Source organism: Scyliorhinus torazame, chromosome 25 (genome assembly GCF_047496885.1).
Source record: "Scyliorhinus torazame isolate Kashiwa2021f chromosome 25, sScyTor2.1, whole genome shotgun sequence".
In the NCBI taxonomy this organism is placed as follows: domain Eukaryota; kingdom Metazoa; phylum Chordata; class Chondrichthyes; order Carcharhiniformes; family Scyliorhinidae; genus Scyliorhinus; species Scyliorhinus torazame.
This window is the reverse complement of record NC_092731.1, coordinates 40191699-40218590: the sequence shown is the minus strand read 5'-3', so window position 1 is coordinate 40218590 and position 26892 is coordinate 40191699. Positions and strand designations below refer to the sequence as shown.

The 26892-nt window shown below is 45.5% G+C and overlaps 1 protein-coding gene across 1 annotated transcript in view; it reads right to left on the bottom strand.

Annotated features, from left to right (window-relative positions):
- The window catches only part of LOC140402497 (equilibrative nucleobase transporter 1-like), a 74799-nt gene that overhangs the window by 33836 nt on the left and 14071 nt on the right, over window positions 1-26892 (bottom strand). Inside the window, exon 5 of the mRNA XM_072490340.1 lies at window positions 12661-12920. Within this exon, the coding sequence (XP_072346441.1) occupies window positions 12661-12920 (260 nt within the window). The remainder of the gene's footprint in view (window positions 1-12660; window positions 12921-26892) is intronic.

Here is a 26892-nt window from a genome sequence, read left to right as displayed (position 1 = left end):
CGAGCACACCATAGGCCTTCTTCACAGCTCTATCCACTTGAGTGTCAACTTTCAAAGATGTATGAACATTGACCCCAAGATCTCTCTGATCCTCCACATTGCCAAGAACTCTACCGTTAACCCTGTATTCCGCATTCATATTTGTCCTTCCAAAATGGACAACCTCACACTTTTCAGGGTTAAACTCCTTCTGCCACTTCTCAGCCCAGCTCTGCATCCTATCTATGTCTCTTTGCAGCCGACAACAGCCCTCCTTACTATCCACAACTCCACCAATCTTCGTATCGCCGACAAATTTACTGACCCACCCTTCAACTCCCTCATCCAAGTCATTAATGAAAATCACAAACAGCAGAGGACCCAGAACTGATCCCTGCGGTACGCCACTGGTAACTGGGATCCAGGCTGAATATTTGCCATCCACCACCACTCTCTGACTTCTATCGGTTAGCCAGTTCGTTATCCAACTGGCCAAATTTCCCACTATCCCATGCCTCCTTACTTTCTGCGTAAGCCTACCATGGGGAACTTTATCAAATGCCTTACTAAAATCCATGTACACTACATCCACTGCTTCATCCACATGCTTGATCACCTCCTCAAAGAATTCAATAAGACTTGTAAGGCAAGACCTACCCCTCACAAATCCATGCTGACTATCCCTAATCAAGCAGTGTCTTTCCAGATGCTCAGAAATCCTATCCTTCAGTACCCTTTCCATTACTTTGCCTACCACCGAAGTAAGACTAACTGGCCTGTAATTCCCAGGGTTATCCCTAGTCCCTTTTTTGACAGGGGCACGACATTCGCCACTCTCCAATCCCCTGGTACCACCCCTGTTGACAGTGAGGACGAAAAGATCATTGCCAACGGCTCTGCAATTTCATCTCTTGCTTCCCATAGAATCCTTGGATATATCCCGTCAGGCCCGGGGGACTTGTCTATCCTCACGTTTTTCAAAATGCCCAACACATCTTCCTTCCTAACAAGTATTTCCTCGAGCTTACCAATCTGCTTCACACTGTCCTCATCAACAATATCGCCCCTCTCATTTGTAAATACAGAAGAAAAGTACTCGTTCAAGACCTCTCCTATCTCTTCAGACTCAATACACAATCTCCCGCTACTGTCCTTGATCGGGCCTACCCTCGCTCTAGTCATTCTCATATTTCTCACATATGTGTAAAAGGCCTTGGGGTTTTCCTTGATCCTACCCGCCAAAGATTGTTCATGCCCTCTCTTAGCTCTCCTAATCCCTTTCTTCAGTTCCCTCCTGGCTATCTTGTATCCCTCCAATGCCCTGTCTGAACCTTGTTTCCTCAGCCTTACATAAGTCTCCTTTTTCCTCTTAACAAGACATTCAACCTCTCTTGTCAACCATGGTTCCCTCACTCGACCATCTCTTCCCTACCTGACAGGGACATACATATCAAGGACACGTAGCACCTGTTCCTTGAACAAGTTCCACATTTCACTTGTGTCCTTCCCTGCCAGCCTATGTTCCCAACTTATGCACTTCAATTCTTGTCTGACAACATCTTATTTACCCTTCCCCCAATTGTAAACCTTGCCCTGTTGCACGTACCTATCCCTCTCCATTACTAAAGTGAAAGTCACAGAATTGTGGTCACTATCTCCAAAATGCTCCCCCACTAACAAATCTATCACTTGCCCTGGTTCATTACCAAGTACTAAATCCAATATTGCCCCTCCTCTGGTCAGACAATCTATCTACATACTGTGTTAGAAAAGCTTCCTGGACACACTGCACAAACACCACCCCATCCAAACTATTTGATCTAAAGAGTTTCCACTCAATATTTGGGAAGTTAAAATCGCCCATGACTACTACCCTATGACTTCTGCACCTTTCCAAAATCTGTTTCCCAATCTGTTCCTCCACATCTCTGCTACTATTGGGGGGCCTATAGAAAACTCCTAACAAGGTGACTGCTCCTTTCCTATTTCTGACTTCAACCCATACTACCTCAATAGGGTGATACTCCTCCAACCTCCTTGTGAGGGGTAGGTCTTGCCTTACAAATCTTATTGAATTCTTTGAGGAGGTGACCAAGCATGTGGATGAAGGTAAAGCAGTGGATGTAGTGTACATGGATTTTAGTAAGGCATTTGATAAAGTTCCCCATGGTAGGCTTATGCAGAAAGTAAGGAGGCATGGGATAGTGGGAAATTTGGCCAGTTGGATAACGAATTGGCTAACCGATAGAAGTCAGAGAGTGGTGGTGGATGGCAAATTTTCATTAATGACTTGGATGAGGGAGTTGAAGGGTGGGTCAGTAAATTTGCAGAAGATACGAAGATTGGTGGAGTTGTGGATAGTAAGGAGGGCTGTTGTCGGCTGCAAAGAGACATAGATAGGATGCAGAGCTGGGCTGAGAAGTGGCAGATGGAGTTTAACCCTGAAAAGTGTGAGGTTGTCCATTTTGGAAGGACAAATATGAATGCGGAATACAGGGTTAACGGTAGAGTTCTTGGCAATGTGGAGGAGCAAAGAGATCTTGGGGTCTATGTTCATACATCTTTGAAAGTTGCCACTCAAGTGGATAGAGCTGTGAAGAAGGCCTATTGTGTGCTCGCGTTCATTAACAGAGGGATTGAATTTAAGAGCCGTGAGGTGATGCAGCTGTACAAAACTTTGGTAAGGCCACATTGGGAGTATTGTGTACAGTTTTGGTCGCCTCATTTTAGGAAGGATGTGGAAGCTTTGGAAAAGGTGCAAAGAAGATTTACCAGGATGTTGCCTGGAATGGAGAGTAGGTCTTACGAGGAAAGGTTGAGGGTGCTAGGCCTTTTCTCATTAGAACGGAGAAGGATGAGGGGCAACTTGATAGAGGTTTATAAGATGATCAGGGGAATAGATAGAGTAGACAGTCAGAGACTTTTTCCCCGGGTGGAACAAACCATTACAAGGGGACATAAATTTAAGGTGAAAGGTGGAAGATATAGGAGGGATATCAGAGGTAGGTTCTTTACCCAGAGAGTAGTGGGGGCATGGAATGCACTGCCTGTGGAAGTAATTGAGTCGGAAACATTAGGGACCTTCAAGCAGCTATTGGATAGGTACATGGATTACGGTAAAATAATATAGTGTAGATTTATTTGTTCTCAAGGGCAGCACGGTAGCATTGTGGATAGCACAATTGCTTCACAGCTCCAGGGTCCCAGGTTCGATTCCGGCTTGGGTCACTGTCTGTGCGGAGTCTGCACGTCCTCCCCGTGTCTGCGTGGTTTTTCTCCGGGTGCTCCGGTTTCCTCCCACAGTCCAAAGATGTGCGGGTTAGGTGAATTGGCCAATGATAAATTGCCCTTAATGTCCAAATTGCCCTTGGTGTTGGGTGGAGGTGTTGAGTTTGGGTAGGGTGCTCTTTCCAAGAGCCGGTGCAGACTCAAAGGGCCGAATGGCCTCCTTCTGCACTGTAAATTCAATGATAATCTATGATTAATCTAGGACAAAGGTTCGGCACAACATCGTGGGCTAAAGGGCCTGTTCTGTGCTGTATTTTCTATGTTCTATGTTCTATGAACTGCCTTTCTGCAGCTGTTATACTATCTCTAATTAATAATGCCACCCCCCACCTCTTTTACCACCCTCCCTAATCTTATTGAAACATCTATAACCAGGGACCTGCAACAGCCATTTCTGCCCCTCTTCTATCCAAGTTTCCGTGATGGCCACCACATCGTAGTCCCAAGTACAGATCCATGCCTTAAGTTCACCCACCTTATTCCTGACGCTTCTTGCGTTGAAGTATACACACTTCAACCCATCTCCGTGCCTGCAAGTACTCTCCTTTGTCAGTGTTCCCTTCCCCACTGCCTCATTACATGCTTTGGCGTCCTGAATATCGGCTACCTTAGTTGCTGGACTACAAATCCAGTTCCCATTCCCCTGCCAAATTAGTTTAAACCCTCCCGAAGAGTACTAGAAAACCTCCCTCCCAGGATATTGGTGCCCCTCTGGTTCAGATGCAACCTGTCCTGCTTGTACAGGTCCCACCTTCCCCATAATGCGCTTCAATTATCCAAATACCTGAAGCCCTCCCTCCTACACCATTCCTGCAGCCACGTGTTCAACTGCACTCTCTCCCTATTCCTAGCCTCGCTATCACGTGGCACCGGCAACAAACCAGAGATGACAACTCTGTCTGTCCTGGCTTTTAACTTCCAGCCTAACTCCCGAAACTTGTTTATTACCTCCACACCCCTTTTCCTACCTATGTCGTTGGTACCAATGTGCACCACGAGCTCTGGTTGCTCACCCCCCCCTTAAGGATCCTGAAGACATGATCCGAGACATCCCTGGCCCTGGCACCCGGGAGGCAACATACCTTCCGGGAGTCTCGCTCGCGACCACAGAATCTCCTATCTATTCCCCTAACCATTGAATCTCCTACAACTATTGCTTTTCTATTCTCCCCCCTTCCCTTTTGAGCCCCAGAGTCAGACCCAGAGACCTGGCCGCTAGGCCTTCCCCCAGTAGGTCATCCCCCCCAACAGCATCCAAAACGGTATACTTGTTTTGAAGGGGAACGGCCACGGTATAGTCAGCGGGGACACCAGTGGTATCCCTCACCACCCACATCCTACAGGAGGAGCATGCAACTGGCCTAGCCTCCAACCCTCTTACCTTACAGAATATAGCTGCCGTGTGGACTAACTAGATGTCCGTCCTCCGACTCTGCTCCCAGTCAGCTACACTTTCTGTAAACTCCTGGCTCTCTTCGCACTCTTTGCGGAAATGTCGGAAACAAAATGAAAGGAGCAACTTACTCCCTCCTCTCCTAACTCCCTCGGTCACCAAACACTTACTATAGCACTCAAAAAGCACCAAATTCAGCACTCCCTCGGTCACCAAACTCTTACTATAGCACTCAAAAAGCACCAAATTCAGCACTCCCTCGGTCACCAAACTCTTACTATAGCACTCAAAAAGCACCAAATTCAGCACTCAGTGCAAACAAAGTCTGCACTGTAGGGGATCACTTTTATACTGTGAATCTAGCCTCTGAAAACTGGCCTAATCCAATTAACTAATTAACAAGCTCCAGCTACAAGTGCCTACAAGTAGAAGCCTGTTTAAAGCTGATTGAAAATTCACCTTCTTCTAAACCAAACAGCAACTTTTAAGTTAATTAACTAAATAAAAGAAAGACTAAACTTTAGATAAAAATGAAGCCTTATACTCCCTCGGTCACCAAACTCCTACTATAGCACTCAAAAAGCACCAAATTCAGCACTCAGTTAGATGTGGAGATCATTGGGATTTTCTCCGGGAATGGTGGGAGCTGTACAAGAAGGATGGGTTGCAACTAAGCTGGAGGGGCACAAATATCATGGCCAGGTGGCTTGCTGCTGTCACTTTGGCAGGTTTAAAGGCGTGTGGCAGGGAGATTGGAGCCATAGCAGTAGGTCAGGAGGTGAATCATTTGATGGGGAACTAGTAAACAAGGCCAGTTAGACTGAGCAGGTAAGGAGACGTTGCTGAACACAACAGGACTGGTGGTCTGGCGTGCATTTGCGAGAAGTATAATAGGCAAGGCAGATGTCCTTAGAGCTTGGATTAGTACTTGGAACTATGGCATTGTTGCTCTTACTGAGACCTTGTTGAGAGAAGGACAGGATTGATAGCTAAACATTCCAGGATTTAGATGTGTAATGCGGGATAGAGGGGGATGTAAAAGGGGTGGGGAAGTTGCATTATTGGTTGAGCAGAATATCACAGCTGTACTGCGGGAGGAGACCTCAGAGGGCGCATGGAGCGAAGCCACATGGGTGGAGTTCAGCAATAGGAAGGGTGCAATCACTGTGTTGGGGGTTTACTGCAGGCCTCCCAACAGCCAGCGGGAGATATGTTAGACATGCAAACACATTTAAGAAAGATGCTAAAGCACCAGGGCTGTTGTGGTTGATGATTTTAGCTTCCACTATGTTTACTGAGACTCACTTAGTGATAGGGGCTTGGATAGGTCAGAATTTGGAAGGACAAGCCAGGAGGTTTTCTTGAAATATTATGTAGATCGTACAACAAGGGAAGGGGCGTTCTGGACTTCGTATTGGGGAATGAGCCATGCCAGGTGATCGAGGCTTCAGTCGCGGAACATTTGGGAACGGTGACAATAAGTTATGAAATATGAAGGTACTTGTGGAAAAGGAGAAGAATAGTCCTCGCGTGAAGGTGCTAATTAGAGAAAAAGCTAATTATAAAATATTAGATCGGAACTAAAAATTTAGTTAGCGGCGGTTGCTTGAGGGTACATCAAAATCTGACATGTTGGAGTCTTTCAAATGTCAGTTGATGAGCGTTCTGGACCGCATGTTACTGTGAGGATGAAGGATAACTATGGGATGTTTCGGGAACCTTGGATAACGAGAGAAATTCTGAGCCTCGTCAAAACGTAAAATGAAGCACTCGTAAGACCTAGAAGGCTGGGAATAGACAAATTCCTTATGAGGAATATAAAGAAAGTAGGAAGAAACTTAAACAAGGAGTCAGGAGGTCTAAAAGACGTCATGGAAAGTAATTGCCAAACAGGATTAAGGAAAATACCAAGGGTTGTTTTTATATGTGTATTTAGAGCAAGATGGTAGCAAGGGAAATGGTTGCGCTGCGCAAGGACAGAGGAAGAAATCTATGTGTGGATCCAGAGGAAATTGGAGAGGTAACAGATGAGCCTTTGCATCAGTTTTTGCCAAACAGAAGGACTTGGTAAATGATGAGTCTGGGGAAGGGTATAAAGATAGCCTGGGAGGTATTGGGTGTCTTGAAAAACATGAAGGTAAATAAGTCCCTAGGGCCTAACGGGATTTACCGCTGAATAGTGAAACTGCTAAGGGAGGATATTTCTCTGGCCTTGTCAGAAATCTTTCTATCCCCATTGGTTACAGGTGTGGTCCGCTTGAGATGGGTGGCAAGCATGATCCAGGATAATACAGGCCGGTGAACCTTACCTTGGTGGAAGGGAACTTATTGGAACAGTTTCTTTGGAACAGGATTCACCGCCATTGGAAACAAATTGACTTATTAGTGAGAGGCAACATTGCTTTTCGAGGCGGTGTACGTGCCTCGCTAACTTGACCAAGTGAAATGTGATTGATCTTTTTATTCATTGAGGAATATAAAGAAAGTAGGAAGAAAATTTTAAAAAGGAGTCAGGAGGTCTAAAGGAGGTCATGAAAAATAATTGGCAAAATGTATTAAGGAGAATCCCAAGGCTTGTTTTTTTATGTGTGCATCGCTGGTTACCACAATGTAGCCATGTGAAATGGCCACCTGCAAAGTACTATGGGAATTGTGGTCAATTTGGTACACAGACAGGTATACAGCCTCTGTGCATTGTGCAAATAAACCAGACCTGGGAAGGAACTCCTAGTTCATTAAAGATCGATCACCATTTTCCCCAATACAGTAGCATTCACATTAAGAATCATCAACGATAGCAGACTAACCAGTACCAGCCCCCCTTATTTGGAAAGGCCTACGTGCCTGGGACAATATAGCAAGGACCCGCCCAGCCATCGAGGTATCCGCCCCGAATTGGCGAAGATCGATAAGGATGATCAAACCCCTATCGATTCATTGGACCTAGAGTAAGGACCGTCCAAAAGGGCACGAATGAGACGAGGATAAAAAGCCCTGCGCACTCAGGATCAGCCTCGTTTGGTACCGGCCTGTGCGTGACCAACTGTAGCAGAACAACCAAGTTCAAGGAACCACGGTCATTTCCTGAAGGATGAGCCCAGCTGAGACGAACCTAACAACTTCCAACCGACCACGTGGACCCGGATAAAGGCCTTATCTCGCACAGTGCCGGTCACTCGAAGTTAAGTAAAGGTCATTTTAGTTATTAGGTGCAGTTTAGAACGGAGCCGTGTGTATTATTGCATACAGATACAAGTCCTGTGTTATTAATAAACTGTGTTTTTGAGCTAACATACTGGTTGTGTGGTCATTTGGTCAATATAAGAAACAGCTTGTGGTTCACCTGAAGGGTAAAAAGGCAACAGCAACATATAGTGCCGATTCCTAGTTGGCCTTCAGATTATGGTGGTGGGTTGCCTTCTTGAATGCTGCAATCCATAAGGTGTTCACCAATTGTGCTGTGAGGGAGGGATTTCCAGGATGTTTGCCAAGCCCATGAAGGAACGGTGATATATTTCCAAGTCAGGGTGGTGAGTGACTTGGACGGGAACCTCCAGGTGGTAAGAGTCCCAGTATCCGCTGCTCGTGTCCTCGGAGATGGTTATGGACGTTGGTTTGGAAGGGGTTGTCAAAGGAAACTTGGTGAGTTATTGCAGTGCATCTTCTGGATTCTACATACGTCAGCCACTGTTGGTCGGTGGTAGAGGGTTTGAATATTGGCAGAAGGGGAGGCAATCAAGCGGGGTTGCTTTGTCTTGGATGGTGTCGAGCGTTGTTGGAGCTGCACGCATCCAGGCATGTGGAGAGTATTCCATTGCACACCTACATTGTGCCTTGTAGATGGTGGATAGGTTTTGGTGGGGGTGAGGGGGAGGTTTCAGGAGGTGAGTTATTCGCCGTAGGATTCCAAGCCTTTGAGAAGACCTTGTCGCCACATTACTATTCTGGCTATCACAGTCCAGTTTCTGATCAATGGTAAACACCGGGATGTTTATTATGGGGTATTCAGTGAGGGCAATTCCACTGAATGTCAAGGGGCTGTCGTGTTGGGTGTTCTGGTATACAAACAGGTCAACACGGCTGGAGATGGTGTAACTCTATTTTATTAACAACTCAGCTGTAATAACATACTGTAAGCTTGGGTACCTGCATTACCAGCTTATCTGTGGACCCTGTCCTATCACTACCTAGGTGAGGCACTCAGCACATGGTGAATGTCTGTGTTGCAGGCTGTGAGCTCTGTGCTCTGAGCTGGCTGCTGCTAGGATGAGCAGGAACTCTCCTGTTCCCTGTCTTTACAGTGCGTGTGCTCTCACTGGTGATTGGCTGCGATGTTGTGGATGCTGGTTGGTCCTACTGCATGTCCATCAGTGTGTGTGTGATTGCACCATGATACGCTGATGTATATCATGACAGGGGCGTTGGTTAGATCCCTCTACACAAAAGCAATTTACTGCAGATGCTGAAATCTGAAACCAAAAGAGAACATGCAGGAAAACATCAGCGGGTCTGGCAACATCTGAAAGAAGAGAAAAGAGCTGACGTTTCGAGACCGGATGACCCTTTGTCAAAGCTACAAGACCTAGAAAGTGGAAGATATTTATACTGTATGTTGACGGAATGAACGATCAGTCACAGCCACATAAAGCAAGGGAAAAGAGTACATCTGGTAGTACCGAGAGAATAAAAGATGTGAAAGGCCAAACCGCCTTTCCTTTGCTTTCTGAGACTATGGCTCATTTTTCGTTCCCTCACCCTACAGTATAAGTATCTCTTACTTTCTGCGCCTTTTCGCTTTCGCAAAGGATCACTCGAAACATTAGCTATTTTCTGTCCTTACCGAAGCTTACAAACTGTCTGAGATTTTCCAGCATTTGCTCTTATGGTTAAATCCCTCTTGTAGGAGATGGTCATTGACTGGCACCTGTTGGCGCGAATGTAACTTTCCAATTGTCATCCCAAGCCTAGATATTTTCCAAGTCTTGCTGCATTTCGACATGGACTGATTCATTATCTGAAGAGTCGCTAATCATGCTAAACATTGTGCAGTCATGCGCAAACATCCTCACTTCTGACGTTATGATGGAAGAGAGGTCATTGATGAAATAACTGAAGAAGTTGGGGACTGAGTTGGTTGAACTCCAATCACCGCGACTATCTTCCTTTGTGCCGGGTATGACTCCAACCAGGGGACAGTTTCCCCCTGATTCCCATTGATTCCAGTTTAGCTCGGGTTCCTTGAGGTGCGAGTGACTGCCCTTATCATCGAGGCAGCTTTGACCGAGCGTGGCAACATTCGGTCAAAGCTGCCTCGATGATAAGGCCAGTCACTCGCACCTCACCTCTGGCATTCAGCTATTTTGTCCATGTTTGACCCAGGGCTGCCATGAGGTCAGAAGCTGAATCCCCCTGGCGGAACCCAAACTGTGCGTCCATGCGCAGGTGATTGCCGGGAAAGTGATGCTTGATTGCACGGTTGATGACTCCTTCCATCACTTTGCTGATGGTGATGAGAGGACTGATTGGGCGGTAATTGGCTGGCAATTTGTCCTGTTTCATGTGTACAGGACACGCTCGGGCAATTTTCCACATTGCCGGATAGATGCCAGTGTTGTAGCTGTATTGGAACAGCTTGGCTAGGCGAGCCGCAAATTTTGGAGCACAAGTCTTCAGTACTATTTCCGCGGTAATGTCATGGTCCTTAACCATTGCACTGCATGCAGGAACGGAAGTGGATATTGTCTACATAGAGCTTGTGAAACATTTCGCAAGATCTCCCATTGCAGACTGGTACAAAATGTGAAGGTACATGGGATCAGAGATGAGCTGGCAACATGGATACAGAACTGCCTAGGTCATAGAGAAAAGAGGGTAGCAGTGGAAGGGAGCTTTTCTGAATGAACGGCTTGGACTACAGGTGTTCCGCTGGGACCTTTGCTGTTTGTAGTAAAAAAAATATTTGGAGGGAAACGTAAAAGGTCTGATTGGTAAGTTTGCGGACGACACACGTGTTGGTGGAATTGCAGATCGTGATGAGGATTGTCAGAGGATGCAGCAGGATATAGATCGGTTGGAGACTTGGACGGAGACATGGCAGATGGCGTTTAATCCGGATACGTGATGTAATGCATGTTGGAAGGTCTAATATAGGTGGGAAGGATACAGTAAATGTCAAGACGATCAAAAGTATTGACAGGCATAGAGAGAGCTGGGTGTATAAATCCACAAATCACTGAAATTGGAAACGCAGCTGTAGAAGTTAGTCAAGAAGGCATACGGCATTCTTGCCTATATCGGCCGGGGCATTGAATATTAAAATTGGTAAGTCATGTTGCAGCTGTATAGAACCTTAGTTGGTCCATACTTGGAATATTGCATACGATTCTGGTTGCCACAATACCAGAAGAACGTGGAAGCTTTGGCGGGAGTGCAGCAGAGGTTTATCAGTCTGTTGCCTGGTCTGGAGGTATTAGCTATGAAGAGACGTTGGATACACTCAGATTATTTTTACCGGAACGACGAAGTTGGTGGGGCGACATGATAATAGTTTATAAAATGATGAGTGGCATGGACAGAGTGGATAGTCAGAAGCTTTTTCCCAGGGTGGAGAAGCTAATTACCAGGGAACATAGCTTTCAGTTGTGAGGCGCAGTCTTTTACACAGAGGGTGGTGAGTGCCTGGAACTCGCTTCCAGTGGAGTTGGTGGAAGCAGGTACAATAGCGACTTTTAAGAGTTATCTTTGAATACAAGAATAGGATGCGAATAGCGAAGCACGGGCTCTCGAAGTGCAGAGGATTTTAGTTTAGGCAGGCATGGTAATCGTTGCAGGCTTGGAGGGCCAAAGGGCCTGTTCCTATACTGTATAAAATCAAATTGCTGCGGATGCTGGAATTTGAGACCAAGAGAAAATGCTGGAAAATCTCAGCAGGTCTGGCAGCATCTGTCAGGAGAGAAAAGAGCTAATCTTTCGAGCCCAGATGACCAGAGCTTTGATAAAGGTCATCTGGACTCGAAACGCTAGCTATTCTCTCTCCCTACAGATGCTGCCAGACCTGCTGAGATTTTCCAGCATTTTATCTTTGGTTTCTGTTCCTATATTGTGCTGTTCTTTATTCTTTTTCGTTGTGAACAAGAAAATAGATGGACACTTAATTCATAGATTCCCTATGATTCCTCGAGCGCAGGATGAGGAAATTCTACCCATCAGGTCTGCACCGATCCTCTGAAAAAACAGTTTCCCTCGACCAACCCCTCCAACTTAACCCGAAATGCGGTGCTTTGATCATAGCCACTCCAGATTTCTGGATACTAAGGGCACAATTCAACAACGTCAATGTAATTCACCTGCACATCTTCGATTATTCAATGAATAATTTCAATCAGAATAGTCAAATAGATTTATCACCATTCTATTATCTCACATTCAAGCATAGAATGAGACAGTCCGGCCATCATACACGATCTTGCAATGTCAAATAAGCTTTCTGATCACTTCCGAATCCGTCCCTCCTTCCCGACATCTATGAAAATGTGTCTTCTGATTACGGTTAGCCCCACCAGTGATTTCATTTTCTTTGATATGAGAATGTCAGCAACAATCTCCTTTATTTGATAGTTGCTGCCTCTCTTCGTAGAACTGCGGGCCCCAAATTGAAAGACAAGGGAGCAGCAGGTAACAGAGAGAACGGAAGTCAGAGGGACTAAACAGTAGGCAAAGGGATCATTCTGAAGTGATTGCGTGGGGAATGGCAGAGGTAATTGAAAAGAGACAGTGGGAAAACGGAGCATTGATCAGAAGGTTATAAAGTGTAAGATAGGAAATGGCATTGAAAATAATGGCAAGTTGAGGAGAAAATTGAGGAGAAAAGGGGCATTCTAAAGTAATAAGGTACAAATAAGGGGAGGGACTGCGATGGTAAGCATGCGCTGTGATACGAGGAAGAGCAGGCAACACGGGGTGGAAGGAGACAAGCAAGGAAACGTGAGAGATAATCTCACCTGACCCAAGAGCTTGTGGATTCACATCTTCGGTCTCTGCATCGTGCTGTCCGTGGCTTCTCTCTTGTTCTTCCTCTTGGTTACTCTCACCCATGCCTCCTTCGGTCTCTTGCTCTCGTACCCCACTTATTACTCTCACCTCTTGCGACGCCCTGTTCTCCTCGCGCGAGGTCCCACCTGCTCCGGATCGTGGATGCGCCTGGCTCGCAATGAGCGGCTCACGGCAGAATGGCACCAATTCTAACTTCCCGCAACTGACCCTGACCAAACAAGCAACAATTTCCATCTTTAAACACAATGGCCACTGAAACATCAGGAGCTAACCGTTCATGCAGCAACTGAGAAGGGGAACGAAGCAATGCAGCGGTTAAGCTTTTGCTTCGTTATGATCTGACGTGTGTCTTGGAGATGATGGACAGGCTTTTGTGGGGGACAAGGGGTGAGTTGCTCCCCCTATTATTCCAGGCATTTGAGCTGCCCTGGTAGCCACCAGCTCGGACAGTTTAGTTTCTGATCAATGGTAACTCCCCAGGATGTTGATTCACCATCGTAAGAGACATTAGAGGCATGGTTGCACAATAAAAAGAGTGATTTGGGGCAACCCAAACATGTAAGGACCATCTTGAGGTGTCAACCCAAATAAGTACCTTTAACCAAGGATTTCTAATTTCAAAACTTGGACTTAAATCTAAGGGCCATGATCTGAAAGTTAGCAAATGACACCAATGAATGAACGAGCAGTTGAAAGAGGAGGACAGCTGTAAACTTCAAAGAGATATCCATGCTCTGGTGTGATGGGCAGAAAAATAGCTAATAGGGCTCAGCCCGAGAAGATGACTTTGCTGTGGCCAAAAACGGAAAAGAATAGAGAATAAAAGATGGATCCTGTGTGATTTAGATGAAGTCTGTGGGTTGCACGTACACAATACAAAGCAGGATAGTTCAATGACTTGGCTTCGGAGACATTTGGAATCCTTCCCTTTGTTAGTCTAGTATGAGGATAGTTTATGTGTTTGGGGAATATTTTATTATCCAGAGAAGAATGCTTGGTGTGCATACGTGCTTCAATTATTCTCGAGAAATATTGGTTAAGACATCCTGTCGGGGGCAATTAAGAAATCAAAACATTGGACGTGTTAACTGCATGCATTTGCAACGAACCTATCGTAGAGCAGGTATAGAAATAAAGAGGAGTTCAAATATTTGCCTGAACAGATAGATAGCTACATTATTGTGAACTTGAAAATATTTCGTAGAAAATCAACTTGGGGTCACAGTGACACAGTCGTTAGCACTGCTACCTCACAGCTCCAGGGACCCAGGTTCGATTCCGGCCTCGGGTGACTGTGTGGAGTTTGCACTTTCTCTCCGTGACTGCATTGGTTTCCTCCGGGTGCGGCGGTTTCGCCCCACTAATGTGTGCATGCCGGGTGGATTGGTCACGCTAAATTACCCTCAGTGTCCAAAATGTTTGGTATAGTGACGGAGACAGAGTGGAGAAGTGGGCTTAAGTCGGGTGTTCTTTCCAGCGGCTGGTGCAGATTCGATAGGCCGATTGGTTTCCTTCTGTACTGTAGGGATTCTATGATTCTGTGTAGAAAGAGTCAAACATGAAATGTTTATTCACTTTCATTGCACCCTAAAGTGGCGGCATAGGAAAACAAAGATGATCGCCTTCATTTGGAAATACTGAGTTCAACAGCCTTCAGAGACAATGGAATCGAAGATGATTGGGAAATATGATACCCAAGTAGAGTTGACTTGTTGATGATTTTGTGAATATAAAACAGTTTCTGTTTTGAACATGCAAAGTCTGAAATCTCCATCCAAAAAATTGAAAAGAAAATTGGGTTTCAGAAATCAATATTGCAGATGTTCTTAGATTTGCACATCAGGGCGAAGTAAGCTGTTGCAGTCGGCTTGCATACCATTAAAATCGTAATGTATTTGAGCAGTGGGAATGTTACTGTTTTTTTACTTGCTATATATGAGACTATTTAATTGTGTAAATGTGTTCTTCTGTGGTTATGATTTATTCTTGTGACGAAATCTTTGTCTTGTTTCAATTCCAAAAGTGTGACTGTAAGTCGACGCTGCTAAGATCTGCTTGTTTCCTCTGGTTTTTCAATGCGAAAACAGGGAGTGGCGGGCTGTTGGTCAAGTTTATCTCTTGGATTTTGTTTTGTCGGAAAATAACATCCGCTCTGGGTATAATACCGCAGCATACAATATTGGATTGGATTGGATTGGATTTGTTTATTGTCACATGTACCGAGGTACAGTGAAAAGTATTTTTCTGCGAGCAGCTCAACAGATCATTAAGTAAAAAGTGGATCTGTTTGGGAGAGCTCGCAGAGAGCTCCAGTGCCATCTTGATGAGACTTGGTGAGACAATATTAGATCAAGGGAATAGTCTTGGAGCTATGTCACATGTTTTTTTAATGTCACAACTTAATGTTGGATGCAGTCATGGTAACCTGATCACAGAAGGGTTTTGTTCCACTTGAAAGTAGGAGTGGAAAGGGGACAGAGTTAAATTATGAGCACACTGTCACAAACGGAAAAATACAGGCATGAGCAAATATTTGGTGAGACGAGTTAAGTGCGAGTTATCTGCATAAATGTGGGGTGATGCCTTTTGGTGGATCCAATCAGGGCAGGACCTACTCAGTAAATGCGAGGGAGATGAGGAGAGGTACCGAACAAAGAGATTTAGGGGTGCAGTTTCATAGTTCCTTGAAGGTGGAGTAGTAGGCTTGCTTCGAGACATAGAGGAGCAAGTCATGTGCATAGAGAGAGATTCTGTGCTCTCTGTCTCCTTTCCGGATTTCCTTCCAACTTTTCGCGGCCCGCAAGGCTATCGCCAGGGGTTTGGTTGTTAGCACGAACAAGATTGGGGACAGGGGGCAGCCCTGTCTTGTTCCTCTCTGCAGCTGGAAGTATTCAGAGCTGGTAGTGTTAGTTCGGACGCTCGCTTCGGGAGCGTTGTACAGGAACCTCACCCAGGCGGTGATCGCCGCTCCAAGCCCAAACCATTCCAGTACCTCGAGGAGGTATTTCTATTCGACTCTGTCAAAGGCCTTTCCTGCGTCCAGGAAGACGGTCGCCTCTGGTGTTCTCTATTATTATGTTCAGCAGCCTCCTGATGTTCGCTGTGAGCTGCCTACCCGTGACAAAGCTGGTTTGGTCCTCTGTGACCACCTCTGGTACACAGCCCTTCAGCCTTTTGGCCAGGACATTTGCGAGTATCTTCGCATCCACATTCAGCAGTGAAATAGGTCTGTATGATCCGCATTCCGTCAGGTCTTTATCTTTTTTGGGTATCAGTGAAATTGTGGCTTGCGCTAGCGTGGGGTGCAGGGTGCCCCTTGCCAGTGAGTCCACGAACATGTCCCTGACGTGTGGGGCCAGGACTGCTGCGACTTTTGTAGAAGTCTGCCGGGAACCCGTCGGGTCCCGGTGCCTTCCCCGCCTGCATGGAGCTGATGCTCTCCATGATTTCTCCCAGGTGTACTGGTGTCTCCAGCTCCCCCCGTCTGTCTTCCCCCACAACTGGTAGTTCCAGTCCATCTAGGAACTGTTTGATCCCCGCGCCCCCGTTGGGGGGCTCGGAGGCGTGCAGTACCCGGTAGAAGGTCTCAAATGTCCGATTGACCTCCTTTGGCTCTGTTACCAGTCTGCGTCGGTTATCCTTTACCTGCACTATTTCCCTTGTGGCTGCCTGCTTTCTCAGCTGGTGAGCCAATAGGCGGCTCTGTGTTCGTAGAAGGTCCCCCATGTCTGGCGGAGTTGGTACACTGCTTTCCTAGTGGATAGCGGGTTAAAGTCCATTTGCAGCTTTTTTGTCTCCGCCAGCATCTCAACAGTCGGGGCCTCGGAGTATTTTCTGTCGACTTCCAGGATGGAGTTCACCAGTTGTTGCCTGGCCACCCTCTCTTCCCTATCTTTGCTTGCCTTGTAGGCTATGATCTCTCCTCTAATCACGGACTTCAGTGCCTGCCAGGACGTGGAGGGTGAGACCTCCCCGTTTTGGTTGTTACTAACGTAGTCGCCTACGGCCCGCGATGTTTTTTGACAGAAGGCGTTGTCGGCCAGGAGGTCGGTGTCCAGCCTCCACGGGGGGCGCTGAGCCTCGCCTGTCTCCAACTTCACATCCATATAGTGTGGAGCGTGCTCAGAGATACATGCACCACAATTAACTCTCGGAAATGTATAATTAACCGTGTGACTGCAGAGATCAATTGAAAGGAATTGTACAAATGCTGCGACCATTACTAAGGCCGAACTCGGGTACCGCAGACAACCTGTCTACAAAAGCAAAGGAACATGAAACCCATTTTGAACTTATTTCCGATTGAAAGTATATCAAATACAACATTGCAGGTTGTGAAATGAGCATCCTTTCTCCAATCCAGGTTGGAGAAGTGGGAGTAACTTGCTTTACAGCCCCTCCCCCCCCCCCCTCCCCTCCACCCTGGCTTGAAACCAGCAACATACAACTTGTAATGTTGCTGCACCGCTTAGTCTCCCACCTTTCATCAACAAAGCGCCAGGATTGGCTCCAGGGGATTGCTTGCCCCCACCCCCTCCTACACGCTCGCACAAGGCTCCTCCACACTTGTGCACCGGGAATTTCTGAACGTACTGACCCGCGCTGGTAGCAATATGTGATCAATTCCTGCCCATCGCATTGTGGAAGTCACCTCTACTTGGCAACTGAACTATCTAACATCAGTCTGCAGGCTGCCAACCCTGAATAAATACACAATTGGACTTTGGCAAGGGACTTGCCAACCTGCTTTCCGCATTCAGACCGTGCAAAACAACCAGCATTCTCACTTTGTGTATTTTTAGTCTCGTCTGAGGCTTTTAATGAAAATTGCATTGCGTCATAATTGTGTAACTGGGATATAAGCCACCGCTGCAAAGGAAGGAAGTAAAATCGATAACACCTTTCTGATGCTGGACTAGTGGTGAGAATGTAAAACAGTACTGTTTACGTTGGCCGACAAGGACAGCAAGAGCATTGTTTTATTATATCATCTCTGGTATAAGTCTTGGAAAAACTTTAGCCAGCTTGTAAAACCTGTCTTCCCGAATGAATTCCATGCCTGCATAAGTCAACCACATGTGTCCATGGGACTAATTCCGCCTCGACTTCTTGATTCTAGAAGTTTGCACGTCAAATTGAACTGACTGGTGTATCATTGCTACGCTTAGCTTTGTATATTGTCTGAAATGGCGGGGGTAAGATAATGTTGCTATTTCAAAGCAAGGGCACCACATCTAAGTCCATGGAAGACTGAACCCAATATTATCTGTGCCTCTGGAACTCGCACTTCTCTCACTACGTGGAGGCAACTAATTCTGATTTGTTCAGTTGCCAAATTGAAGTGTGGATACCTCATCCTTTACAGTTTTGATCATTCATAATTAATATTAATTTTTGTGGCATGTGGGCAAGGCTGGCTCGACACGATTTGTTGCTCATTCCAACTGCCCCTAAGAAGATGATAATGGTCTGTATTTTTGAACCATGACAGTCCATGTGAACTCGGTACACTTAAAGTGCCATTCGGGAGACATCAGATGAAGCAGACGTCGCCTTCAGTTCGAGCAAGTTGAATTACAACAAAGAGATTCAGAACTAAAGACGTTGTACAATAAAGAATGAACTCAAATGATTGGAATTCAAGACCAGCAAGTTCCTTTAAGGATGAAGGATAAGTTTGGCAAGTTTGGAAACTTTGGATAATGAGAGATATTGTTTGCTGAGTCAAAATGAAAAAGGAAGAACTTGTCACGGCTGGATGCTGGGAACGTACAAAGCAAGTGCAGAATACAAGGAAAGTGGAAAGAAACTTACGCAATGAGTCAGGAACACTAAAAAGGGTCACGAAAAGTCATCGGCCAGCAGTGTCAAGGAAAATACGAAGGCTGGTCATACATATATAAAGAGCAAGAGGGTAGCCAGTGAGAGGGTTGGCCCACTCACTGATAGCGGATGGAATCCATGCCTGAAGCCACAGGAAATGGGTGATGTATCAAATTAGTACTTTGTGTCAGTATTTACAAAAGAGAAGGAATCTTTCGATGATGAGTCTGGGGTCTGTGTGTAGATAGTATGGGTCATGTTGAGGTCAAGTTGGAGGAGGTATTCGGGTGTTGAAAAACATGAAGGTAGACACGTCCCCAGGGCCTGATGGGACATACCATAGAATACTGAGAGAGGCAAGGGAAGAAATTGCTGGGCCTTTGAGAAAAATCTTTTTATCTTCACTGGCTGCAGGAGAGGTCCAAGAGGATTGGAGAATTGCCAATGTTGTTCCTTTGTTTAAGAAGAGTAGCAAGTATAATGCAGCTAATTACAGGCCGGTGAGCCTGACATCAGTGCTGGAGGAAAAAATGGTGAGGATTCTTCCAGACAGGATTTACTCCCACTTGGAACTAAATGGACATATTGGCGAGAGGCAGCATGGTTTTGTGAAGGGGAGGTCGTGTGTCAAAAACGTCATCGAGGTTTTCGAGGAAGTGACAAAGACGATTGATGAGGATAGGGCAGTGGATGTTCTCTACATGGACTTAAGTAAGACCATTCACAAGGTCCCTCACGGCATTCTGGTACAGGAGGTGAAGTCACACTGGATCAGAGATGAGCTGGCAAGATGGATCTAGTAGGCAGAGGGTGGCAGTGGAAGGGTGCGTTTCTAAATGGCAGGCTATGCCCAGTGGGGTTCCTCAGGGTTCAGTGCTGGGGCCCTTCCTGTTTGTAATATATCTAAATGATTTGGAAGAAAATGTAACTGGTCTGCTTAGTAACTTTGCGGATGACTCAAAGGCTGGTGGAATTGTGGATAGCGATGAGGACCGCCAGAGGATAGAGAAGAATGTAGATCGGTTAGAGACTTTGGCAGAGAGATGGCAAATAGATTTTAATCAGAATGAAAGTGAGGTAATGCATTTTGGAAGGTCAAATAGAGATCGGAAATATACAGCAAATGGCAGAACCTTAAGATGTTGATAGTCAGAAGAATCTGGCTGTACAGTTGCACAGGTCCCTGAAAATGGAAACGCGGGTGGAGAAGGAAGTCCAGAAGGCATACGGCATGCTGGCCTTCATCGACCAGGAAATTGAGTTTAAAAGTTGACAAATCATGTTGCAGCTTTATTGAACCTTAGTTTGGCCACACTTGGAATATTGCGTGGATACTGGTCGCCTCACAACCAGAAAAATGTGGAGACTTTGCAGAGGTTACAGAAAATATTACCCGACGTTGCCTGGTATGGAGAGCATCAGCTGTGAGGAGAGTTTGGAGAAACTTGGTTTATTTTCAGTGAAATGAGAGAGGTTGAGAGGCGACGTGATAGAAGTTTACACGATTATGGGATGCATGGACAGAGCGGATAGTCAGAAGCATTTTCCCAGGGTGGAACAGTCAATTTCTAGGGGGGGCATGGGTTGAAGGTACGAGGGGCAGATTTCAAGAAGATGTACGAGTAATGTTTGTTACACAGAGAGTGGTGGGAGCCTGGAACTCTCTGCCTGGAGAGGGAGTGGAAACAGATACGCGAGTGACGTTTATGGGCGTCTTCACAAATACTAGAATAGGATGCGAATACAGGGATATGTCCACGGAAGGTAGCGGGTTTCAATACAGGTGGGCAACATGGTCAGTGCAGGCTTGGAGTGCCAATGGGCCTGTTCCGGTGCTGCAATTTCCTTTTTTTTATTTGTTCTTTGGATGAATATCAGAATGCCATTACATTAGAAATAATTCATTAATGAGAAAATGGGGATTTTTACATATTCAAGCTTATAGCAAATGGGCAGAAGTTCATCACATATTATTACCGGTGGATAGCAGCAAAGACACTTTGCGGGTAATGCATGAGGTTCCAGGCGGGGGGGGGGGGGATTTGAGGGTGAGAGCAGCTCAATAAAAACGACATTGACCTTCTTATTGACCGAGAATACATAAGGATACAATTGAAATAGACTGCACAGGTGAAGTGATAGGTAAACCACAGGTGGTAATCAAACCAGCACCTGTGTTACACATTCCCGTTTTCGAGGAACCATTAGTGGACCGTATCAGATAGAAAGCAAACAGAGCGAAGCAATTGATTGCTAACAATGCCAGATCGAAGATGGACTTACTTAGTGAGTCAGGTTACGATGCAAAACATGTATTTTGACACAGATGGGAAGAATGAGAAGTGTTGGTCGCTGTAACTTCGGGAGAATAGGTACATCAAGACAATTCTGAATCTGGCACAGCTCAAAGTAAATTGGACGTAAACGACAAATTACAAAATTGAGATAGAATATTGAGCAAACTTTCAGAGGAAAATCAAAATGAATTGAAAGTGTCATTACTTGGAAGGCACAAAAGTATTTAAGCAAGATATAGAATATAGAACACAGAACATTACAGCGCAGTACAGGCCCTTCGGCCCTCAATGCTGCGCCGACCTGTGAAACCATCTAAAGCTCATCTACACTATTCCCTTATCGTCCATATGTCGATCCAATGACCATTTGAATGCCCTTAGTGTTGGCGAGTCCACTACTGTTGCAGGCAGGGCATTCCACACCCTTGCTACTCTCTGACTAAAGAACCTACCTCTGACATCTGTCCTATATCTATCTCCCCTCAATTTAAAGCTATGTCCCCTCGTGGTAGACATCACCATTCGAGGAAAAAGGCTCTCACTGTCCACCCTATCCAATCCTCGGATCATCTTGTATGCCTCAATTAAGTCACCTCTTAACCTTCTTCTCTCTAACGAAAACAGCCTCAAGTCCCTCAGCCTTTCCTCATAAGATCTTCCCTCCATACCAGGCAACATTCTGGTAAATCTCCTCTGCACCCTTTCCAATGCTTCCACATCCTTCCTATAATGTGGCGACCAGAATTGCACGCAATACTCCAAATGCGGCCGCACCAGAGTTTTGTACAGCTGCAACATGACCTCATGGCTCCGAAACTCAATCCCTCTACCAATAAAAGCTAACACACCATACACCTTCTTAACAACCCTCTCAACCTGAATGGCAACTTTCAGGGATCTATGTACATGGACACCGAGATCTCTCTGCTCATCCACACTGCCAAGAATCTTACCATTGGCCCAGTACTCTGTCTTCCTGTTATTCCTTCCAAAATGAATCACCTCGCACTTTCCTGCATTAAACTCCATTTGCCACCTCTCAGCCCAGCGCTGCAGCTTATCTATGTCCCTCTGTAACTTGTAACATCCTTCCGCACTGTCCACAACTCCACCGACTTTAGTGTCATCTGCAAATTTACTCACCCATCCTTCTCCGCCCTCCTCCAGGTCATTTCCGTAACAGCCTCCCCGAACAGGCGACAGAATGTGGTGACTAGGGGATTTTCACAGTAACTTCATTTGAAGACTACTTGTGACAATAAACGATTTTCATTCATTTTAAAAATGACAAGCAGCAGTGGCCCCAAAACAGATCCTTGTGGTACACCACTAGTAATTGGTGTCCAGTCTGAACATTTCCCATCAACCACCACCCTTTGTCTTCTTCCAGCTAGCCAATTTCTGATCCAAACTGCTAAATCACCCTGAATCACATGCCTCCGTATTTTCTGCAGGAGCCTACCGTGGGGAAACTTATCAAACGCTTTACTGAAATCCATATACACCACATCAACTGCTTTACCCTCATCCACCTGTTTGGTCATCTTCTCAAAGAACTCAGTAAGGTTTGTGAGGCACGACCTACCCTTCACAAAACCGTGTTGACTATCTCTAATCAAATTATTCCTATCCAGATGATTATACATCCTATCTCTTATAAACCTTTCCAAGACTTTGCCCACAACAGAAGTAAGGCTCGCTGGTCTATAGTTACTGGGGTTGTCTCTATTCCCCCTCTTGAACAAGGGGACAACATTTGCTATCCTCCAGTCTTCTGGCACTATTCCTGTAGACAAAGATGACTTAAAGATCAAAGCCAAAGGCTCAGCAATCTCCTCCCTAGCTTCCCAGAGAATCCTAAGATAAATCCCATCCGGCCCAGGGGACTTACCTATTTTCACACTTTCCAGAATTGCTAACACCTCCTCTTTATGAACCTCAAGCCCTTCCAGTCTAGTAGCCTGAATCTCAGAATCGTCTTTGCAATCCTTTCCTCTACATCCCTGGAACTTTTCGGAGGCGTATAGAAAACCCCTAACAGCGTGACCTCTCCTCTCCTATTTCTAACCTCAGCCCATACTACCTCAGTAGACGAGTCCTCATCAAACGTCCTTTCTGCCACCGTAACCCTGTCCTTGACTAACAATGCCACCCCTCCCCCTCTTTTACCACCTTCCCTGAGCTTACTGAAATATCTAAACTCCGGCACCTTCCACAACCATTCCTGTCCCTGCTCTATCCATGTCTTGTATAGTTATCATAAAGATGTTCCCATGAACAACACTACTGCAAACTCAATGTACTGAGAATGGTACAGGCACAAACAGAGATGGTTAATTTACGTGATCAAAAAATAGAACTACATGGCAGAGTGAATGGAGAAGTGAAGGTGCAGAAGCAGCTGGCATGGGAACTTCATTCAGAATAAGTCAGACACGATTGTTACACAGAAGAGAAAGCTGGTCCTGAAAAACAGATTGGGAAGAAAGCAGAGATCTGGCATTAGATTGCACAGTAACTCCAGCACATACGCAATCATCTGCATGGGATCAAAGAGGAACGACAGCAACATCAACAAGGGAGAGAGATGTTCACAAGGCAGCAGATAGTTAGTAAATAAACAGTGGGCACTGTGGGGCTCCAAGAGCAGTAAAACTCTTGTCATAATATTTACACAGGAAGTGATGACACTAGGCTCTGGTCACAGAGCGCATCGGCCTTGACGGAATACGGAATTTGGAGGCTGAAGGGTTGGTAAAAATGTAACCAGAGTAGCCAGCCATATTCAACATGCAATGATGACTGAGACGGTCCAAATACACAATCTGTTCCCAATTATTTTGGTAATCTTCACCAGACAGCAAAAGAAGCCCAATACAAAACTCCAGATAAATGTGACGAACAAAGCATGAATGATGCAACAATGTGTCGAACAATCAAAAGAAAAACCTTGCTGGTCAACTCCGATAATTGCACCGAACTGAATTATTATTAATACTTTACAATTCAGGGGCAATTTAGTGTGTAAAATCCATCTATCCTAAATAAATTTGGGTTGTGGGACGAGCCCCACGCAGACCACCGGGAGAATGTGCAAACTCCACACAAGCAATAACCCGAGTCCAGTGTCGAACCCTGGTCCACGGCGCCGTGAGACAGCAGTGATAACCACTGTGCCACCGTGCCTCCTCGTGCATGGAGACTGTCGTCAATGTCACTGGTAGGTTTGACAATACCCGTACTACTTTTGCAGAACTAATGCAATAGTGGTGAAACGATAATGTGATTGCTGATGTCCTATCTTGACTGTGATCTTGGAAAAGACTACAACAGACTTTATAATGTGGTGATTATTGCTTAACATTGAAAACGGTATGGACCATGTAGAATGTAATCTGTGTGTAATCTTGGGAAATTTCTTTTTTAATGGGGGTCGCACGATAGCAGAACGCCTCTCCATTAATGGGGTCCAATAAGTCGCAGGCAATTTAGGAGTTAAAAAGACTCCCAGCAACAGAGTCAGAGGAATACGACCACTGCCTGAGTTATCTTGTCCTATTCAGACTTATCTTCGTTAGTGGGAATACACGGAATGCCCCAGGTCGGCCAGAATGATCAACTTGAGATTGATTGTCATTCGGGACAACCATGGATGACCATATATTATCCCATCTCAGAGTCTGATGACTTATGGTTTCTGTCAAGGGAAGGTTAGTTATTCTTGAATGGCATTTCTCTGTTCTTTTGTCTAAAAGGGTATGGGCAATCAGCCAGGATAACCGTAAGGTATTCCAGTCTGGCCATCCCATGGAAGAAACCTTGTTTGAGGGGATGGGCGGAGCTCAGAGAAAGAGAGAGGAAGAAATGCTGTTTTGAACAGTTACAGATGAGAGGCTGTACAAAACGTCCAGGGAAAGGTCATGAGAGATCCCACCAATGGTGGCTTTAAAAAAGGGATCAGAATAAAGGTCTCCACTCGAAGGAAAGTTGCTTTCTAAATGTAAGTATTGCCATTGACTGGCTGCGAAAGTGGCAATAGAGCTGCATGTTCTGTTGTAATGTTGCCTAATGGGAACTAGTTTGTTCAGGTTAAGAAACGTCATTTAATCTGTCAGTGTAAGAGCTGAATTAAACGTTTACGAATTGATTTTTTTTAGTAAAGTTTGTATCAAAAATAACCAAGGCCTGTTTTGTATATTATCACTCCAAGAACAAATCTATCGTTCCACACCACATCACACCTTAAAGCATTATTATGACATCTGCTCCAACCTCCTGGTCATTGTTGCGTGCTGACAATGTGTGCACAACAGTCGACGTGGAGTAACTGGGGCGCACGGAGGAAAGAGTCACCCCGTTTTTATGGCACTCGCTAAGCCATGTTGCTTTAATATTCAATACCATAACAGTGAATGCATATCACTCCATCAACGTCCTGATGTTTACAATTTACCAGAATCTCAACTGGCCATTCATTCTGGCGACAATAACAGGCATCCGAAGGAAATTGTGCAGCTGGTATTGACTCCCCAAAATAGCTGCACCATCTAAAATGTAAATGTCCAGAAGATGATTGAATGGACTTCACTTGTTTCAATGGGTGCTCCTCCCGCAAAACAACGGGTGCTACATTCAATCTACTAAGCTGTCCAAGTGATTGGCGATCCATATATCACAAATCTGCATCGCATTTTAGCAACAACAACCATTAACATACACAACTACTCACGTACACAACGACAACCACAAACATACATGTGAGCAATGTGTACCTTCCAGAAACTGCACCTAAGGAACTCAGCAATGCTCATTTGACAGTCACTTTCCAAATGCGCGGACTTTACCACCTACATACTACACGGCCGTCCAGCCATTGGCCTTATGTAAGAATTGTGGAACCCGTCTGTATAAGCACCTGGGTAAACATATTCCGCCGGCGGTATTTCCTATTTTCCCAGCAGCGCAGCCACTACCGTGGGTTTCCCGGCGACCTGGGGTGGCCACAATGGGAAATCCCATTGGTTGGTGTCAGGAATGGAAAATCCCGCTGTCGGCCTGGGCTCCCGCCGAGGAACATGCGGCGGGCGGAGTGGGGAATCCAGCCTTGCGCACTGTAAAGGATCAAGAAGGCAGCTCACCATGACCGTCTCTGGATTAATAAGAGCTGGGCAATAAGTGGTGTCCCAGGAATGGGGCGTTCACCCGCATACTACTAATAACTATAATAAAGCAAGTAATAATAAGATGATGTGGAAGAAGACAAAGAAAAATCAGGAGGATCAGGAGAAGATGAAGGAGGAGATGGAAAAGGATGAAGAGGAGGATGAGGATTATGACCAGTAAGAGGACAAGATAATGAACATCAAGAAGAAGAACGTTTTGTGTACGTAACGAACGTTTTAATTCTGCGAGTAGACTCAATTTCGTATATTATTCCTCAATATTTTGTTACTCCACATAAAAACCAAGATAACTCCGCTGTTCAATTCCTGACTCGAAATCTGTCCAGTTTGTTCTGTAGATTAAGCAACCCTGAAATTTGCATTGCATTTTAGTCTGTACCTTCCTCTTTGTCCGAAACTTACGGACAAGCTGAAGTAGGTTCGAGCAGCTATGCAACAAATGATTAGTTTGTCAGCCAAACGCACCTAATGGCGCAAGGGGGATCGGCGAGAAGTTGCCCTCTTCCTCTTCTTATTGATGTGGAGATGCCGGCGTTGGATTGGGGTGGGCACAGTAAGAAGTCTCACAACACCAGGTTAAAGTCCAACAGGTTTGTTTCAATATCACTAGCTTTCGGAGCGCTGCTCCTTCCACCTTGTGTAGAAGATTGTAGTTTAGTCGGGCAGTATGGTCGGCGCGGGCTTGGAGGGCCGAAGGGCCTGTTCCTGTGCTGTACATTTCTTTGTTCTTTGTTCATCTGGCTGAAGAAATTGCTCCTCATCTCAGTTTTAAAGCATCGTCCCTTCAGTCTGAGATTGTGTTCTCTGATTCTAGTTCTTTGAGAAAGTGGACATGTTGTGTCCACGTCCACTCTATCCAGGCCTCGCAGTATCTTGT